At 47.6% G+C, this 20,014-nt stretch overlaps 1 protein-coding gene across 2 annotated transcripts; it reads left to right on the top strand.

The window, feature by feature from the left end:
• Nucleotides 1–11,477: 11,477 nt before the first annotated feature.
• Nucleotides 11,478–20,014, top strand: AQP8 (aquaporin 8). 2 transcript variants are annotated; one of them, XM_065892169.1, is made up of 6 exons: nt 11,478–11,534; nt 11,674–11,927; nt 14,611–14,737; nt 16,803–17,017; nt 18,457–18,591; nt 19,826–20,014. In XM_065892169.1, exons 1-6 carry the CDS (start codon nt 11,523–11,525, stop codon nt 19,872–19,874), a joined length of 792 nt encoding a protein of 263 aa, XP_065748241.1. In that variant the 5' UTR covers nt 11,478–11,522; the 3' UTR covers nt 19,875–20,014. The 2 variants fall into 2 exon arrangements, with proteins under 2 accessions (XP_065748241.1, XP_065748243.1); XM_065892171.1 differs by having other exon boundaries at nt 16,863–17,017; nt 19,826–20,013.

Raw genomic sequence — 20,014 nt, 5'->3', positions numbered from 1 at the left:
TTGCCGGTGTGTTGGTCCTCTGCTGTTTATCCTTTGCTCCCCTGGGTGGGCTGTGGTTCACCTCTGTGTCAGCTGGAACCAGAGGTCCTAACCCGACCTTGACCTTGGCTCGCTCCCTGTGAGTCAGACTTAGCTCGTCCGTTGCGGGATTTACTCCTGTGTGCTCCCGTTTGCAGCACCCGACATTGCACTTGGCACCTTGACCAGATGTTGGAGCTCGTCTCTGCTCCCGTTTCTGCCCTTTCCTGCTTAAATCCGCCTTCACCTTGGTCATTGTGGCAGGATGAATGATGAGCCCCTGATCCCTCCAACTGTGAACATGTTACCTTATGTGGCAAAAGGGGCTTTGAAGATGTGATTAAGGATCTTGAGATGGGAGATTACCCAAGAGCCTCCAAGTGGGCCGGATGTCCTCACAAGAGTCCTTCCTTATAAGGGAAGGCAGGGGTGTCAGAGTCGGAGGAGAAGGAGGCATGTGACACCAGAAGCAGAGACTGGAGTGATGCGCTTTGAATGTGGGGAAGGGGTGGAAGTGGAGGAATACAGGCGGCCACCAGATGCTGAAAAGGGAAAGGGAACATCTCAGAGCATCCAAATGGAGCCAGCCTTGCTGACACTTCGACTTTAGCCCAGTGAAGCTGGTTTCAGATTTCAGACCTCCAGAACAGTAAGAGAATAAATTTGTGTTGTTGTAAGCCGCTGAGTTTGTGGTCACTTGTTACAGCAGCAGTAGGAAACTAATACAGTTATGATACAGATTAAAAGGGGCCCTGGAGACCTGGCCTCCAATTCAAAGACATAAGGCCTGTCCACACCTAATGAGATTTTTGGTGATGTGACTGGGGCTGTGAACCTGAGCCTGTGTGTGCAGAGCGGCAGTGAGGCAGCCCACCGGCCCTCTCCCGTCCGAGAGATCACGGCCCCTTACTAGAGACTTGCAGAGTCTCTAGATCAGCTTTCCCTACAGTGTGACCTGTCCCCCGTTATACAGCAGCACGCCTGTTGACAGGGGTCCGGGTGGTGACACAGCGTGAAATGACATTGAATCACCTGGTGAGAAAGTTACTGCCTTTTCAGTAAGGTCTTAAGGACCTTTCAGATCTTAAGAAGTCCAAGTTGAAGATCTCAGGCTGGTGCTGGTGTGTCTTTAACACTAATGCCATATTTACTAATCCATTGTTTTTGAAACTGTGTACTAGGCCATTAATGGATGGTGACTCCATGTAGGGAATCAAGTCTCTTATTTTAAAAAGATACGGACTAGAATGGAGAATGTCATAGCACATCGTCCGTAGTAAGGGTGAGTACTTTTTTTGTAACTTGTTTCATTTTTATGTGTGTATACACTACCATGTTAGCACTGTTTCTAATGTTTTGGTTTGGGTTTTGTTTTTTCATTGAACTGTAGTTGATTTACAATGTGTTAATTTCTGCTGTACAGCAAAGTGATTCAGTTATACATATGTATACATTCGTTTTTATATTCTTTTCCAGTATGGTTTGTTACAGGATACTGAATGTAGTTTCCTGTGCTATCCAGTAGGATCTTCTTGTTTGTGCATTCTGTATATAATAGTTTGCATCTGCCAATCCCTACATCCCAATACTTCCCTCCCCCTACCCCCCTTCCCCCTTAGCATTGGTTTTGATCACAGGTGGAGGTCAGAGTGTTACAGCATTTTCTCCAACTGAGGGAGCAACAGCATTTGGCTAGAATTTTTAAAACTTTGCTTGGCTTCAATTACATTTCTGTTTTTCCTTGCATTTAGTTTTATGGAGTACCTTCTGTTCAAGGCTAATGATATACCATTACTATTGATGGTTGTGTTCTAAAATATCCCTTAAAGTACCTGTCAATTTCATTTTAAAAGTGAGCCCATTTAAAGGCCATTACTAAGAAAATAATGGTAGAGCTACTGTATGGACATGCAGAAATCAGGGAGGTGATGTATTTGGAAATACTGAAGTTGAGAAGTACCGCATGCCGGAATGGTTATCTTATAACATTATAGAAACCTTACAGTTTATCACAGGAGTGTAGGGGGTATCAAGGGCAGAGGATCTCACCAAGGGTTAGCTTTCATGCCCTCCCTCTCCCATACCTCCCACAACTGAGACATGCATTCCAAAGTGTGGTTTTGGCTTTTCGAATTGGGACTTGGAACTCATTTCCCCCTGGAGTGACTGCCTCTCGCTGCCTCTCCTGTTCTCCCACACACTCATCTAAAACCTCTGGTAATCCTTTCTACACACACTGCTGAACTGAACCTGCCCTTGGGAAGGACATCAGTGACGTTGAAACCATCACACCCAGTGACCCTTTCTCTGTCCTTGGCTGTCTCAACTTCTCAGTAGCATCTGACATGGGCAACCGTCTCTCTCCTTGGAACGCCCTCACTGCCAGTAAATGATGGAACTGGATTTGAAACCAGGCAGGTTGGCTCTAGGACTTGTGCTTTTGCCTACTACATTACATATATCCCTTCTCCCCTGGCCCCAGACAGCATATAAAAATTCCCCACCATCACCATTCCTTGAGGGTGTGGTTGCCCTGATGTCTCATTTCATTATTGCTGATAAATTTTCACAATTTATTACATTGGCTTATTTCCTGGTTGGGGACTGTCCCAGGTGCCATTGATGAAAAGTGATCCTTTTCTCCAAAAATCTTAGTGAGGCTTTTGAATATTTAGTAGAAGAAATGGCATTGTTAAAAAAAAAAACAACTATGTTTTCCTCTAAGAGTTTTATAGTGTCTGGCCTTACATTTAGGTCTTTAATCCATTTTGAGTTTATTTCTGTGTATGGTGTTAGGGAGTGTTCTAATCTCATACTTTTACATGTACCTGTCCAGTTTTTCCAGCACCACTTATTGAAGACACTGTCTTTTCTCCACTGTGTATTTTTGCCTCCTTTATCAAAGATAAGGTGACCATACGTGCGTGGGTTTATCTCTGGGCTTTCGATCCTGTTCCATTGATCTATATTTCTGTTTTTGTGCCAGTACCATACTGTCTTGATTACTGTAGCTTTGTAGTATAGAAAAATGGAATATTACACAGCAACCAGAAGAAATTAAGTTTGGACATACAACAAGATAGATGAATCAAAAATAAGTACACTGAGTGAAAGAAGCCAGATAAAAAAGAACACATGCTGTTTGATTCTATTTCTTTTTTTTAAATTTTTAATTTTTTGCACAATTTTTAAAGGTCACACTCCATTTACAGTTATTGCAAAATATTTCCTATATTCCCCGTGTTGTACTATACATCCTTGTAGCCTATCTCACATCTGATAGTTTGTACCTCCCATTCCCCAACCCTATATTGCTCCTCTCCCCCCTCCCCACTGGTAACCACTAGTTTGTTCTCTCTCTATTTGATTCTATTTCTAGAAAATTCTAGAAAATTCCGACTAATTTATAGTGGCAGAAAACAGATTAGTGATTGCCTGAGAACAGGAATAGGGTCATGAGGAAAATTGGGGGATGATACACACGGTCACTGTCTTGATTATGGAGCTGGTTTCATGGGTGTATATGCATGTCAAAGCATCAGTGGTATACTTGACCGGTAATTTATTGTCTATAAGTTGTACCTCAATAGAGCTGTTTTAGAAATAATTTTAAAAAACCCAAATGAGTCTCTCAAAAGATATTTCTGTTTTCTTTTTTTAGCTACTTTACCTCTTATAGAGATATTTTTTCTGTAAAAGCATGAGCTCTGGAGTTAGCAAACCAGTTCTGACCCTAATTACCTCTGACCTTTAGTGAGTCACTAGATCTTTGAACTTCAGTTTCCTCATCTGAGAAATGGGAACAACACCCACCTCACAGGACTGTCATGAGGAGCCAGCAGGGTGATGTTTGTTAAATGCTCAGTACAAGCCCTGGGATAGGGCCTGCTGACTGTTAACTTGTATTGTTATTGATGACAATTCAACTATTGGAGTGAAAAACAGCAGAGTGAAAGCTTTCTGATTTTTAAAAGGCAATTTCTAAATTAGCACATTTTTATATTTTATGGGGATAAAATGTTACAGGCGACAATGTAGAGATTGAATTCAGTGTTCTCTTCTTAGGTACCGGTGGTTCACCTACAGATTTCCTCTTGGTTATATCCAGAAGGTAACTTCCTAAAATAGATTGGGTTTATTTTTAACTTTTTATTGAAGTACAATGTACACACAGAAAAGTACACACATCGTTATCGGCTTGATGAATTTTCACACAGTGAACTCACCCTGTGGCCAGCATCCAGATCAAGAAATAGAAAGTGATAGATTCCCGAAGCCTCCATGTGCCCCGTCCGAGTCACGACCTCCCAAAGCTAATAGCACAGTCGGCTTTGCTTGTTCTCGAACTTTCTGTTCCACTGTATGCGCTCTTTTGCATCTGGCTTTTTTCACTTTGTGAGATTCATCCAATTGCTAGCCAGTGCATGTGCTTCACATTTTCATGATACTTTCTCTCTTACACCCTTTAAAAACATTATCATATCTTTGTTGAGACTTGAAGGATGAGAAAGTTTTTGTCAGAATTAGGGAGCAGTTCGGGTAAAAGAAACAGACTGTCCAAAGGCTTGATGCTGAGTAGAACAATGGGATGTTCAGGATACTGAAAATAGACATTCGTTCTGGGGTAGATGTTTTCATAATTATGACTGTTCAGATAGTTCTCAGCTTTCTCTACCAGTAAATGATAATGAAATCAATGTCCCTGTACATATACTCTTACTAATTGGAGTTTTTATTTCTATAGGATCGATTTTTGAAACATAAGGCTCGCTGGGTCTAGGGGTAGGTGAATTTACATATTTAATAAATATTGCAAGACTGTGTTGCAAAATATTGTAGTAATGCACACTCGCCCCAAAAATGCATGGGTTTGCCTATTTTCTCCCTCTTTGTTGGTACTGGATGTTAATCACGTTTTAAAATTTTCTGTTCTGTTGTTTTCCTTTGAATTTTTTCTGGCTATTATCTTTTCATGTTTGCTGACCTTTTGGATTTCCTCTTCTGTAGAGCTATTTAATTGTAATAAGCATTACTATCCAAAAGTAGAGAAAATGATAGACCCCCCAAAAAAAAGTCAACAACATGAGAACATTCTGATTATCATATGAAACATGCTCATAGTGACAAGCTCTTCAGTAAATAGTGGACATTATTACTACCATTTTAACTGTTGTTCCAAACATGCAGATGGCGAGCAAATGAGCCCTTACTGATGAGACTTAGTGGACTGCTCCTTCAGTCCAGTGACTTTTTGGCTGTAATAATTTCTGACGTAGCCAGCATGTCTGATGTCTGGTTACCAGTGACTCCAAAGACATCAGCATTTGAACTGGACACTGCAGGGCAGAAAATAGGGTGCTGGTGGCTTCTACAAGGAAGGAAGGAAGGTGCTCAGGTTCAAACTAAACCTGTGATCTGAGCAGTGAGAAAGGTGAAAACTAGACTCATTTCCAACAACAAACTTGCCCTGAGCTCCAAGTGAGTGGTCATACATTGAAAACAATGGCAGAGCTGTTTAGATAGAAATAAACCAGTTTCAGAAGACAGTGTGGGGTCTGAGACAGGCTGGGACCTGGGATCCTTTGCTGCAGTGCTTGATCCTGGACAAATGTCTCCTGGAGCAACAAAATACAAAGAAACTATATGGGACTAAAAATAACTGTGAGTATGTGCAGTTGGGGCAAATTATGAACAGCAAGATACAAAAAGACCAAAATCCAACTGCCACTTCTGAGGTGCTGGGGGCAAAAGCAGGGTCCTGAGCATGGTCCTGCACACAGCACCACCAAGGGGGTGGGCAGACCACCTAAGCTACCCCTCTGGCCCGACCCACCAGTGCGCCCTTGCATTCACCCTATTTATGGAACCAGCTCGTCCCTCCTGCTGCAGCAGGAGTCCCAGTAAAGCCTTGCCTGAATTCCTTGTCTGGCCTCTTATCAATGTCTATTGATTAAAGAGTCCAAGAACCCAGGTCAGTAACAGTTCTGCTTTACGTTTCTGTGACTGTCCACAGCACACAAATCTCAGCATCAGCCTGAATTATCAAGCATCTGCATTACTACAAATAGTGACTTGTTTTAAGAAGAAATTATTAGACCGAAAGCCCAGTGTCTTTGGTATATTGGGAGGGAGCTTATCAGCCATAAATGTTCTCTGCTGCAAAGGATAGAAAATTCAACCCCCAGTGCCTGAAAGAGAAGGACATGTATTATTTGTTTCAGAGGCTCCCAAACTTTCTTGGTTCATGGTGTTCCTTGGACAAAAGGAATACCTAATAGTTGTATTTATTAGTTAGGTCCAAAAAAACACTTAGTATTTATGGCCTAACTACTTAGTGGCCATTTAAGAAAATACGCATACATTGAAAGGAAAGATATCTTATTTCTGTTTTATTTCATTCTTAAATAACTCAATTTAATTGCATTCTTAATAACTCATTTTTAAATACTACCGTTGCTTACCATAGGATATGTATGCCTTTGGGGCACTGCACAGGTTCTCAGGCCTTGGAGTCAGATTGGACACTGCCACTCTCACTTCATTTTCCACACTGATTTTCATGCAGCACGTGTTTTTCTTAATTATTATTATTAATATGGCAACACCCATAAAACCAGATTTGCAAAGATATGATGTAATTGAAAGGAATGTAGGGCCATCTAATAGAAAACTGTGAACTACCTTGAGCTAGTAATTCACACCCTGTCTGACAGATATTGAGCATCAATTTATTTCCCTTGAAAATTTAAAATATCCCACAGCCACTTTATGAATTCACTCTCTCTAGGGTACTCTCTGGGAAGTGCACATTTATTTAACAAGAAGTCTGGAGTAGCTGGTCTTGGGGTTGTCTGGGGCCTTGGTGGTGTCATCAAGGATCCACACTTCTGGCAAGTTGCACCTCATGATCTCAAGGTGGCTGCCATGGCACCAACATCACATTTTTCCCACAACCGTGCATCAAAGAACAACCTTGATGAAGCAAAGATAGACGTGTTGAGGCCCCAAAGTAGGACAGAGCAACAGCAATGGGAATGGTCCAGCTAAACATGACAAATGTCTGGTCAGCAAATGTCACAGCCATGACATTACTGCCAAGGACGTCTGAAATGCTCAGAACTGTGTAATAGACCTCATTGGTCAGGATGTAGATGAGTGTCATAATTGGCATAGAAATCCCAATGGCCAGGGGCAAATTTCTTTCTGGGTTTTTGATTTCTTCTGTTACAAAATTAAGGGTGTCCCAACTTGAGTACGAGAAAGGGCAGAGTACTCTGCAAGTGCTCAGAATGTCCCTGGCACAATTTAACAAGGCCCATGACAATGATGGCAATGGGTGCCAGGACCATGACATAAGTGAACATGTCCTGCACATGTGTGCAGCCATCAATATGAGAAAGGAGGATAGAGTGGTTTGCCAGGATAAGATGCAACCTGCTTTTATACTCTATTTGGACCTGGTGGTGGATGGCAGACAGGTGCCAACAGATGCAGAGATGTCTTAAAATGTTTCTGTGCAAACAAAGATAAAAATTAGAGGCTTTGGTCATGTCAACCAGACCTGGGATTGGAAGGCTGAAAAGTTTTCCAGTCAAACAATTTCTTAGGAAGACATCATTTCCCTAGTGTACTGGTTATCCTGGTGGTTTGGGAGACCAGTGCATTGCATATGGAGACATCAGGCCACACAAAAATCTCACGTTGTGGAAATACATTGTTTTGCTTGAATGACATTCAGATTTTCTCAGGAGAACCACTGGTTTTGGAGCTACTGAGTCCAATCCTGGCTCTCGCGGGGGAGGGGCATGCAGCAAGGACTGACAGCTAGTTGGCCCAGGAGTCAGGGACGACAAATATCTGGATCTGAGACTTGAGTGAGCAGTAGAAGTTGGCCAAGAGGGCAAAAGAGAACTTCAAGCAGAGGGGATGGCATGGGCAGGGAGGGGGTGAGGGTGCAGGGCTCACCTGGCAAATCCTTTATGGTGGTTCATGTGGCAGGAGTTGAGTCCAGGGTAGACCTGTGTGGCTGCTATGGGAGTTGAGTTTGGCATTGACTGCCACAGAAGGTGCTAGAAAGTTTGAAGTCAGGGAAGGATAGGATTAGATTGACAGGCTGGGGAACAACAGCAACCACCATGTGGTGTGGTAGAAATTTCTGGGCGTTCACAAAATGCCTTTCTTTTTCCTTCTGGTCACACCGCTAGACTGTGTTTCCCAGACTCTTCTGTGGCCAGGTGAAGCCATGTGATTGAGTTCTAGTCAATCAAATATGGAAGGAAGTGGTATTTGCCATTTCTAGGCCTACCCCACAAACCACCCCCTGCACAGTCCTCCACATTCTCTTCCCCCATTGGCTGGCTGGTGCAGATGATCTGAGGACCTAGATGGTGGATCTCCAAGGTGGAAGTAGCCTGGCTCCCTGAGTCACCATGTGATGAAGGGCCTGCTCTGGACTATTCTGTGAACAAGGAATCAATTTTTACTATGTTAAGCCATTGAAATGTTGGGGTTATTTGTTACGCACCTACTCTGACTAATGAGAACCATAATAAGAGCTACTGGTTGTTGGGCACCTGCTCTGAATTGGGCAGTGTACTAAGGGCATTGTCTCACTTAATCTATACACCAATTCTATGGGGATGGGTACCACCATTAGCCCACTTTTACAGACAAGGAAACTGAGGCTGAGAGAGAAGCTAGGGGGCACAGGTGGAGAAGCTTGATCCCCAAACCTGGACCCAAGTGCCAAACTGTGCCCTGCTGGTTGCCAGTTTTAAAGGAATGGATTGAAATTGGGTGAGGCATCAGACATAGAGAACAGACCTGTGGTTGCCAAGGGGGTGGGTGGGAAAGGGATGGACTGGGAATTTGGGTTAATGGATGCAAAATATTTTATATAGAATGGATAAACAACTAGGTCCTACTGTTTAGCACAGGGAACTATATTCAATATCCTGTGATAAACCATAATGGAAAAGAATATGAAAAAGAATGTGTATATATATATGTATAACTGAATCACTTTGCTTTACAGCAGAAATTAACACAACATTGTAAATCAACTATACTTCAATTAAAGAAAAAAAAAGAAATTGGTTGAAGCAAGAAGACCAGATGAGGAGTTGTAGTAATACCAGCTGGGAGTTCCTACCTGTGAAGTGGGAAAATAATAGATTATTGTGAATATTAATTATTGAAGGAATGCATGTGTGGTGTCCAGTGCAGGGTCTGCAGTTGGCAGGTGTATAGTGAATATTTAATTTGTTTTCAAGAGCCTAAGTAAGAACCGATGAAGGCTTGGGTGAAAACAGGAGAGAAATATTCCAGGAGCAGCACTTGGCAGAACTTGGGCAAAGAATGAGGGAGATGGGGGAGTTGAGGGTTGGACAACCATCTTACGTTGCAGGGAGGAGGGGAATAAGAAACATCTTGTACAATGTGCTGTGGGTGCAGAGGTGGGAGAGAACAGGTCTCGAGATAACCAGCAAGAGAGCAGCCCCAAAACCTTCTGAGATAGCAAATGTTCAGTAGAGACGCTGCGTTCCAGGGCCTCGAGCTGCGAAGAGCTCTCAGCAAACTGTCAAACCCTTGTCCAGAGGCGTCTACTTCTGTCCCGAAGCAGATGCTTTTCATCTACACGATCTTGAGCAGGTTCTTCAACTTCTTTGTGCCTCATTTTTATCATCTGAAGATGGGGATAAGAAGTCATAGGACTTACAGGGCTGTTGTGAACGTGTGCAGAGCGCTTAGCACAGCGTTAGATGGGTAATGAGTTATCAATAAATGGTGGAAATTTTCATTAAAATTCTCTTATCCCTGACATTACTTCTCTATCTCTACATACAATGCTCAGATAATAGTTATATGAACATCGAAACAGCATCTTTGTCTGTCTTGATCACTGCTACATTTCCTGCCAGCTCTTAGGACAGTGGCTGGTTCACAGTAGGTATGTAAATATTTGCTGAATGTATGAGCATCTTTGAATGTATGAGTAAGGAAACCCATCTCTCTTTCCTTCCCTTCCTCCCTTCTTTCCTTCTTTCTTTCCATCCATCCACCCATCTGCCGATCCTTCCATCCATCTCTTCTTCCATCATCCATCCATCCATCCATCCATCCATCATCTTAGAAAGGCTTAACCCACAAGTTTTTTTTCTTTCAGTTGTGAGTGTAGTGGCTTTACCCACAGGTTTTTTTTTCTTTCAATTCAAAATATGTGTAACACAAAATTTACCATTTTAACCATTTAAGTGTATAGTTCAGTGATATTAAGTACATCCATGTTGTGCAACACCTCCAGAACTTTTTCGTCTTCCCCAACTGAAACTGGGTACCCATCACACAGTAACTCCTCATTCTCCCCTCCTCCCAGATCAAGGCAGCCACCATGCTACTTTCTGTCTCTATGCATGTGACTACTCTAGGTATCTCACATAAGTGGAATCACACAGTATTTGTCCTTTTGTGACTTAGCCCACAATCACAAAAGCTGTGTGATCCTGGGAAACTTAACCTTCCCGAATTTCCACTTCCTCATCTGTAAAGTGGCTGTAATAATAGTACCTACCTCGTGGGGTTGTTGTGAAGTTTAAATGAGATAATACATATAAGGTACTTAGACCAGTACTTAGAAAGTGCTCAGTAAATATTCACATAAATACATATTCTAAATCAGCAGGCACTGGTATTGTGCTTATCGTGTGTCTGACTCTGTCATAAACACTTTATGATCTTAACTTATTTAAGCCACACAACCCGATGTCATTGGTACCACCACTATCATCCATGCTGCATGGGAGAAAAAGTAAGGTGCAGAGAGGGTAAGCAACTGCTCAAGGTTACTCAGCTGGTTCACGGAAGAGCTGGGATTGAAATCCAGGCAGCCTGTTTCCAAAGTCCACAGGCTTTACCATTGCCTCTGCAATCTCCAGAGATGGTCATCCGTCTATACCCTCAGTCCTGGATCAGCCTATCAGCATGAGTCTGTGGAGGTGCCGGGGCCTCAGACACAAGGAGGTGTCCTTAGAAGTCCATGGAAAAATCACTGAAGATGAGTTTACCGTTACTTCCCTGGCGGGACCCTCCTTGTGTTCACTCACACATGTGGGTCTCCTCTGGGCCCCAGTGGTGACCAAGGGAGCTGGGGATCAGGGCCCTCCATCTCCTGCTGGGGCAGACCTGGAGCCCTCCCCAGGTGACGCAGCGAAGCCGACGCCTTTTGCCTTTGCTGGCAGAAAGCTCAGCAATCCTTGGCCACCCCCTGCCCTGCCTGGCTAAGGTTAAAAACAGTGTTTCCTCTCCTGGGCCTCAGGGCCGCCTCCTACTGGGCTTTATTGCTTTCTTGACACCCTCGGGAGCCTCTGTAGCCCTTTAAAAGGGGCAGAGCCTGTAGTGGGCTGGAAGCCCCGGTCCTGGAGATAAGAGTGTCCTGTCCGGGAGAGCAGGTGCGGGTTTTCCAGCCAGCGCAGGCCAGAGTCCCGTCCTGAGTCGCCTCCGCCCTGATGTCTGCAGAGGTGAGTACACTGCTGGCCTCTTCCTCTGCAGCCTGGCCATCCAAGCGGTTGCTGAGAATTAATTCAAGATTGGGGCACTGGGGGGCTTCTTTCTGGACTCTCCTCCCATCCGTGTCCCCCTCCGTTTCCCCCCCTTCAGGCAGCTGCATCCATGTGTGACCTGGAGTTTGGTGGCGTCAAGGTGAAGGAGCCCAGCGAGGGGGGCAGGTGGCGTGGGTGCTGGTACGAGCGGTTTGTGCAGCCCTGCCTGGTTGAACTGCTGGGCTCTGCCCTGTTCATCTTCATCGGCTGCCTGTCGGTCATCGAGAACGGGACCGACACTGGGCTGCTGCAGCCGGCACTGGCCCATGGGCTGGCCCTGGGCTTGGTCATCGCCACGCTGGGGAGTATCAGGTGGGAACAGCTCTGAGCACTCTGCCTGGTGCCAACCTGGGGAGCCAGGCAGGGAGCAGAGCTGTGGGCAGGGACCCCTGGGCACATGCCCAGGATCCCAAAAGCAGTGTGGGCAAAATGTGGGTTGGGCGAGGGGTCAGGCTGCTTGGGTTTGAATCCTGGCTCTTCAGCCTATGAGCTCTGTGGCTTTGACCAAGTCACTCCCCAAACCCAAACTTCCCACCTATGAAATGCGAACAGTGGGAGTATTTTCTAAATCTTATTTCTCAAGCCAACACATGAAGGAGAAAGGCCGGGTAACTCGTCCAGAGTCCCATGGTAGAGCCAGGAGGCAAACCAAGCTGTCTGTCCTAAACCCAGCATCTCCTGGGGAAGGCACGAGAATGAAATGATGTGAAGAGCTTAGTCTATAGTAAGCGCTCAGTCACTGTTGGTTGCTGTGTTATTGTTACCTTTAGGACGGGGCATTTTGCTCCAGCCTAGGGTAAGGCAGAGTTATGCAGAAGAACCCGCCGGGGGGGGCAGGGAGGCCTGAAGAGTTCCCCTTGCATAGCCCTCCCCTGGACAGGAGCTCCACCGGGAGGTCGTGGGCTCCCAGGAGAACCAACCACAATGACAAATGTCTTGGATGGAGTGTCTGTCAGGGGCCTCTAGAACCTGGTTGGTCTGTATTTAATCTCACACAGAAAACAGATCTGAGTAAGGAAATTGAAATACTGTTTCCAGAAAAGCAGAATGGAAAGAGAACTTTAACATTTCTCTTTAAATATCTAAGGGAAGCTGCAGGTGGGATGAAAAACACAGAGTCTTCTGTTCGACGATGGGTCTGGGATTGAAGGCAACCTTTGTCACTGCTTAGCTGGGTGACCAGGGCAATTAGCTGAACCTCTCTATGTTCAGTGGAATAAAAGGGGATGGTAATAATAGCTGATATTTATTGAGTACTAACTATATGCTAGCACTCTATATGAACATGTATTAATTATCTTTGCAACAGCCTTTACGAGGTAGGGATCACTGAGGCACAGAGAGGTTATGTAAGTTGCCCACGGTCATACAGCTCTTCGGTGGCAGAGCTAGGGTTTGAACCCAGGCCAGCTGGCAGGAGAGAACATCACTTTGCGCTGCAGGAGACTGCCTACCTGAAATGCCAGCCTTTTATTCAGCCATCTGTTTTTTGTCAACAAATATTTATTCGGTACCTACCGTGTGCCCAGCACTGACTCAGGTTATTGGAGCGCCCGACACAGCACCTAGCACCAGAGTAGGTGTTCAATAAGTATTTGTTGAGCAAGCCATGGATGAGTAAGCTAAGAAGGTGTCTTGATTGTTCTACTGTTAATGAGTGTGAAGTGTCCCAGCCTTCTGGTAGAACCACACTCTGAGTGACAGTGTCTCTCCCCGTTTGGGCTGCGGGACCTGGTGGCGAGGCTGATGGCCGAGAGGGTTCTAAGTCTCCCTCCTGCAGGAGGCCACCTCACCTCCACCTTCACCTCTCTGCTTTGGCAGAGCCCAGGCTAAGTTTGGTCATGGACCTGAATTGAGGCCAAGTAAGCCTGGCTGCCCCTCTCCCTGCCGGTCAAGTCTGAGATCAGCTGGTGCTTCCTGATCCTGCAGGAAGCTCACCCAAGGGCCTGTGCACAGAGCTGCACCTGACAAGTTGGGGCAGCTGGTCCTGAAGTGTGAGCGTGTTGGACAAAGTCCCTGTGTCCAGAGCCAGGGTCCTCTGTCCAGTCTCAGCTCAGTGCCCTGTGCCCGTTGGGTGGGCAGGCGCATTGGTGGGCTCTAAACATCTGGGTTGACATGGGGGGCCTTGGGGTCACTGTCCCTCTTATTGGGTGTGTCCATCCCAGGCACCAGCGGGATTGGTGAGCCAGCCTCTCAGGATAGTTCCTTCATCTGAATGGGACTGGATGGGATGCCAATGGGGGTAGCAGGGCATTGGGGGGCCCTCTAGGCTCTGAGGCTTGGACTGGTTGAGCATCTTGGTGAAAAGGAAGGCTCTTGGCCCGTGACCTCTGGAAGGACCAGCCAAGTTGAACCAGCCCTTTGGCCTAGGTTTGACTTGGTCTAATTCCCTTCACATCCCAAACTCCAGATCCCAATCCCAACTTAATCATGAACCTCTAGCCTCGATCCTGATTCCCAGTGCCATTTCCAGGAACCTCTAATCTCAATTTTACAGGCAACACTAGTCACACTTTCAGACCAAAAATAGGAATTTTACTGGTTGAGTTCCACCAATAAAAAATTTCATTGGTTGAGTTCAATCAGGAGCTGTTGTTCAGGGCCTGGTTTCTTCTAAGGGGAGGCCAGGATACCTGTCTTGGGCTGTGAGTTTGAAGCCTGGGGTCTCATTCTGACCTGTGGCCACGGCTCTGAAGGCCTGGATGCAGCTCTTAGGGGCTCTGGAAAGAGCCAAGGGACAGTTTCCCACCGTATTCTTGTCTGGGCCACCCTGGGGTCTGGGTGTAGGACGGGAATGGTGCTGCCCTCCCCTCCCAGGCTCTCCCCCACCACTTGGCACCTCGGGGAAAGTGGGCTTAATTTGGTGCCTGTTTTCTACCTGGGCTGCCCTTGACAGACTCCGGCCCCTCAAGGCCACCTGGGGAGGTGGTGGGGCTGCCGGGACCCAGTGCCTGGGCCTCGGCCTCACGACTCCTTCTGCTTTTGTGGGTGACAGTGGTGGACACTTCAACCCTGCAGTGTCCCTGGCAGCCGTGCTGGTCGGAGGCCTCCACCTGATCATGCTCCTTCCCTACTGGATCTCCCAGCTGTGTGGGGGGCTGATTGGGGCCGCCTTGGCCAAGGTGGGTGATCCCCCAGGGGGCTGGGCTGGGGGCTTTTGCTCTGATGGGGCTGCTGGGGTGGGCGAGGGGCAAGGAGTGGGGACTGTCCAGTTCTTTTTTAAAAAATTGATTGATTGGCTGCATTGGGTCTTCATTGTCGCGCTTGGGCTTTCTCTAGTTGTGGGGTGAGTGGGGGCTACTCTTCCTTGCAGTGCACGGGCTTCTCATGGCAGTGGCTTCTCTTGTTGTGGAGCACGGGTTCTAGACTCAGTAGCTGTGGCTCGCGGGCTCAGTAGTTGTGGCTCGCGGGCTCTAGAGCGCAGGCTCAGTAGTTGTGGCGCGTGGGCTTAGTTGCTCCACGGCATGTGGGATCTTCCCGGAGCAGGGCTCGAACCCATGTCCCCTGCATTGGCAGGCAGATTGTTAACCACTGCGCCACCAGGGAAGTCCTGTCCCGTTCTTTTCCTGTTGCCTCCAATGAGATTGGGTGGACCTTTCTACCTTGGAGGGGACACTCAAAGGGCCTTTGGTTTCCTCCAAACCCACCCTGTTCTGTCTGTGTCTGGACACAGCCCTCCCTAGACAGACCAGGAAGCGGAATTCAGGACTCAAGGTTTCTGTTCCTGAGTCCACTTCTGGATTTAGACAATTCTAGTTTTTTCGTTCATTCATTCATTCACTTCATTCATGCTACAAACATCTCCCTAAGCACTGTCTGAGGGTACAGGATACACAGGGTTATTCTCCTCGAGAAACTCCTGAACTGACTTCTCTGTGTGTTCTCCAGTTTGCCTGCCTTTAAACTGAGCTACTCTGCCTTAAATGGGAGTTAATGCTCAAATTACTGGAATCCTCCCATTGCGGTAGGAAGGCTAGCTCTTCCTCTCAAGCCACAGAATTTCTATAGCTCTACACGTAACTCCATGGAAGGACTTCCCTCCTCCCTCTTTGCCTGCCTGACTTCCTTGTTTCCTTCTTTCCTTCTCTCTCTTTCCTTCCTGCTGTTTTGAAGTCTCAACCAGGGACCCTTCAAATTGGAAGCCTTGCTTGGCTTGTGTTGGGGGTGGGATTGGAGGGAGTGGGGAGGTGGGAAGGGGTGAAGGGGGCACCCTGTTGGCTTGCCTGGGGTTTGGTCTGTGGCTCTAAGCGCTGCCCATTGCAGACTTTGGTCTCGAATCCCATCTTGCTGTCGTCCCTGCCCTGGTCTCCCTGTGCCCCCATTTGAGACCCTGCTCCCCTGTCTGTTTAGAACGGGGCCCGGACCTTGCTGCTCTGATTCCCAGTGGAAAGCAGTGCTGGGACTCTCCCTCAGGCCTGGTCACTTGTAAACTTGTCCAACATGGTGGAGACCAGTGTGGGGCAGAAGTGGTCATTCACTGGGTGCCCTCCCCCCTCCCCGAGCACTTGGTAGAATCCTCTCATTTAATCTCCAACTTGACTAGAAGCCTGCATCAGTCCTTAAAGAGCACTCCCCACCTGGGCCCAGGGCTATTACCATGACCATGCCTACTTTACAGAGGCGGAAGCAGAGGCACAGAGAAGGCAATAATTTGCCCAAGTTCAGATGAACTGGGGAGCAACTGAGCCTGGATTTGAGTCCCGGGTCCAGAAGCTTGTCTGCACTGCAGTCTTCCCTTCCCAGGTGTCGTGATGACCCCAAGGCCTATTTCCTGGGAAGCCAATGGGGCTTAAGCTTCAGGGCTCTTCTCATCCCTTCGAAGTGGCCTTTTAGGGGGCTGGTAATGTGTTTACCTGGGTATGTGTGTTTGCAGAGTTTGTAAAAATAAGGTATTTTAGTATTCTTTCTCAAAGAGGGTCATATAAGTTACATACCCTTCAGGTCTACAGTACCTGGAGCCACCGCTGGGTTATCCCCATTTACAGAAGAGCAAAATGAGGCTTAGGGAAGTCCAATAGCTCAGGCAAAGCCGCACAGTAGGAACTGGTGGAGCTGGGATGTGGGTCCAGATATGTCTGACTGCACATTGGACAGGACCCTTCCCTGGTTCAAAAGGATGGGGCCCCTCCCGTCAGCTCCCAGCTGTCTCTCCACCTGCAACATGAGGCTGAGCACTGCTCACTGCAGGCGGTGAGTTCCGAGGAGAGGTTCTGGAACGCGTCTGGGGCAGCCTTCGTGACGGTCCAGGAGCCCAGGCAAGTGACGGGGGCAGTGGTGGCAGAGATCATCCTGACGGCACTGCTGGCACTGGCTGTATGCCTGGGCACCATAAACGAGAAGACGCAGGGTCCTCTGGCCCCATTCTCCATCGGCTTCTCTGTCACCGTGGACATCCTAGCAGGGTGAGTGCCCCTTGGCTGTGGGACCACAGTGCTTAGACCTGGGCTGAGGCTCGCCCCTGGAGGAGGGCAGGTCTGCTGAGCTTACCTGAGGGTTGCCAATAGAAGCCACACAGGTAATGTAAACGGGGGAAGTGGGCTGGCGGGAGGCACACAACAGGGAATGGTGGGGACTGTGGCATCTAAGGAGGCCACCACCACGCACCTCTGATAAGTTATCGCTGTGTGGGAATATGGGCTTGGGGCGACCCTTCTAATTTCATTCTAGGGAAGTCAGAAGACTGGATTTTTATGTGAATTTTCTACTTTTTGTAGTATCAATAAACCATTTCTGTGGACTGTGTTTATCCTGCCAGCAGGCAGCCAGTTTTTAGCCTCAGACTTACAAAGAGCTTCCACACCCGTTGTCTCATTTATCTAGAGCCTCTTAGTAGGCTTGCGAAGGCATTAAGGAGACAAAGGATTATTTCTTCCCTTTTATATATGAGGAAACTGGGGCTCAGAGAGGACACAAGTGACTTATTTAAGGTCATTGGGAAGTGGCAAATTAAATGAGAGATCTAGGACAAGGGCCCCTGCTAAATATAGGGGATGAGGGAGCTCCTTCCTACAGGCCAACTCCTTCCTTTCTTCTTGGACACAGGACCAAGTGTAGCCTTTCTCTGCTCTGCCTCCAGCCCTAAGTCATCCTTTAGGAGGTGGAGTCTGGGGAAATGCATGTGCAGAGCTGTGGCAGTGCTTTGATGCCTCCTAGTGGCTTTTGGTTCACTTGTAAGCCTACTGACTCATCCAGTTGGCTTTGGCTGCTGGCCACAGGTGGGGTCTGTGAGGGGTGAGGCCTGAGTGAGGACCCCAGCTTGAGTGAATGGGGCAAGGTACAGACGCCGGGACTAGAGAGGTGCTCTTGGGGAACAGTCCCTCTTCGGGAGATGCTGGGTCCCTAGCTTGTGGTGCAACGAAGGCCTCAACCAGGTCAGCTAGATTAGAGTTAGCACTTGGAGAAACATGAGCTCTATGAGGTATGTACTTTCATCTCAGCTGAAACACAGAGAGGTTAAACAAAGGTCATAGCTAGAAATAGCTGGGCTGGGTTTTGAATCTAGGTCTGCTTGACCCCAAAGTTCATATAGCTGAAAACTGCTTACTTTGCCTTATCAACTCTGGAGGAGGAGTAGATCCATCTTCCTTCCTGCCATCACTGAACAGGCACTACTTGCTGCCTATTCTTCTAGAAGGGTGTGTGGGGAGTGGCAGACTGTAGGGAGGACTCTGGGGAGGGGGTCAAGCCTTTCACTTTGGAACCTCCCAGATCGCCATGATACGGTAGCTTAGAGGGGGTTTCTGGGTAGCGTGTGACTTAGGCCTACTTGGGGAAATGAACTTGGGTGAGTCGGAGCTCCTTGACTGAGATTCTGCCGACCATTGTGGCTGGGTGTTTGTAGGGGAGCTGTGTCTGGAGCCTGCATGAATCCTGCCCGTGCCTTTGGACCGGCTGTGGTGGCCAACCATTGGGACTTCCACTGGATCTACTGGCTGGGCCCTCTCCTGGCCAGCCTGCTTGTAGGAGTGCTCATCAGGTAGGAATGTGACACAGGGTCATGGCCCATCTGGTGGGCATGTTGACAGTTCCTAGAACATCCAGGTCTAGAGGGCTAGGGTCTCGCTTGGGTTTGGAGAAGAGAAGAGGAAGCCTTCTTCAGAGGCAAAGATTATGGCTCTGGGACCTTTGGTGGCAAGTGACAGAAATCCATCTGAACACAGCTTTCATCATAAAGGGGAACTTGTTGGCTCACATAATTGAAAAGTTCACAAGTGGCCCTGGCTTTGGTGGGAGCTCAGACAGTGTCTTCAGGGCTTGGTCTTTTTAGGCTCTACTGTCCTCTGGGTAGATTTCATGCTTGGATAGGCTCTCCAGTAGAGGCAAAGATGCCCACCAGGCACTCCAGACTTACATCCTAGCAGGTTAATAGCTGGAAACAGAGGAAACAGAACAACAGCTCTTACAAAGGTCCTGGCTCTGCTGTTCTCTGAGTTGGACTGGTCCAGCTTGGGCCATGTCTACCTCTGAATCGATCTCTAGCCATGGGGCCAGGCACTCTTATTGGCTATGTCTGGAGCATGAATCTTATCCTGGAGTTGGGGTGAGGTCAGCCTCACCTGAACAACTGTACGGACTGAAAGTAGGGGAGAAATAGCTCCCCACAGGGGTGTTGTACAACTCAAGGGACCCTGTCCACATAGAACACCATGTTAGTGGTGTCCCCAAGAGCATGCATGTCATGAGATGCCAATCACGTAAGACACAATGCGAGCAGTGCTCCCTGGAGCTGGGCAATGGGTAAGAAGGTTGATAGTGTTATCAGAAGGATAATATCCGCTTGACTGCTTCTCCTCCAGCTCTCTTCTGGTGAACCTCAAGGATCCAGAGTGTCCTTCCTTTCTGCTCCAGGTTGTGCAGGGATACAAGTAGGTACAGTGCCCGCTGTCTGGACGAGGACAGGCACTGGGCTGAGCTGATCTAGACTGCTTGCATCGCTGCCTGTCTGCAGTCCTGGCTTAGCCTATGGATTAATGAAAAGCATCACAAGTAATTCTCTGATGCTTTCAGAATGGTGGAGATGGGGATCTTCAGGAAAAGGGTTAGAGACCCAACAGGAAAGAGTTTCTCCTCTCCCCAGGGAGATTTGGCTCTTGAGGCTGGAGAGGCTCAGGAAGGCGTCTCTCTGGAGAATTCTGGGCCTGGAGACATTTGATGGAGGGTTGGGTCTCTCCCAGAGATGCAGAGACCTCACTGGACCACCTTTTTTGTAGGTTCTTCATTGGAGATGGGAAAACCCGCCTAATACTTAAGGGGCGGTGAAGCTGAGATGGTGGAATTCCTGCTGCCCTAGGGGCCCTCAGTGGACCTGTCCTGGACTGCAGACCAGACAGGTCTGCATTTCCTGCGGGACAGAGCTCTGAGAAGTGACTGATATGCTTCCCCTGACTTGGGTCTGGCTT

The sequence above is a fragment of the Phocoena phocoena genome, chromosome 15 (assembly GCF_963924675.1).
Source record: "Phocoena phocoena chromosome 15, mPhoPho1.1, whole genome shotgun sequence".
Classification (NCBI taxonomy): Eukaryota; Metazoa; Chordata; class Mammalia; order Artiodactyla; family Phocoenidae; genus Phocoena; species Phocoena phocoena.
This window is presented reverse-complemented; position numbering and strand designations above follow the sequence as displayed.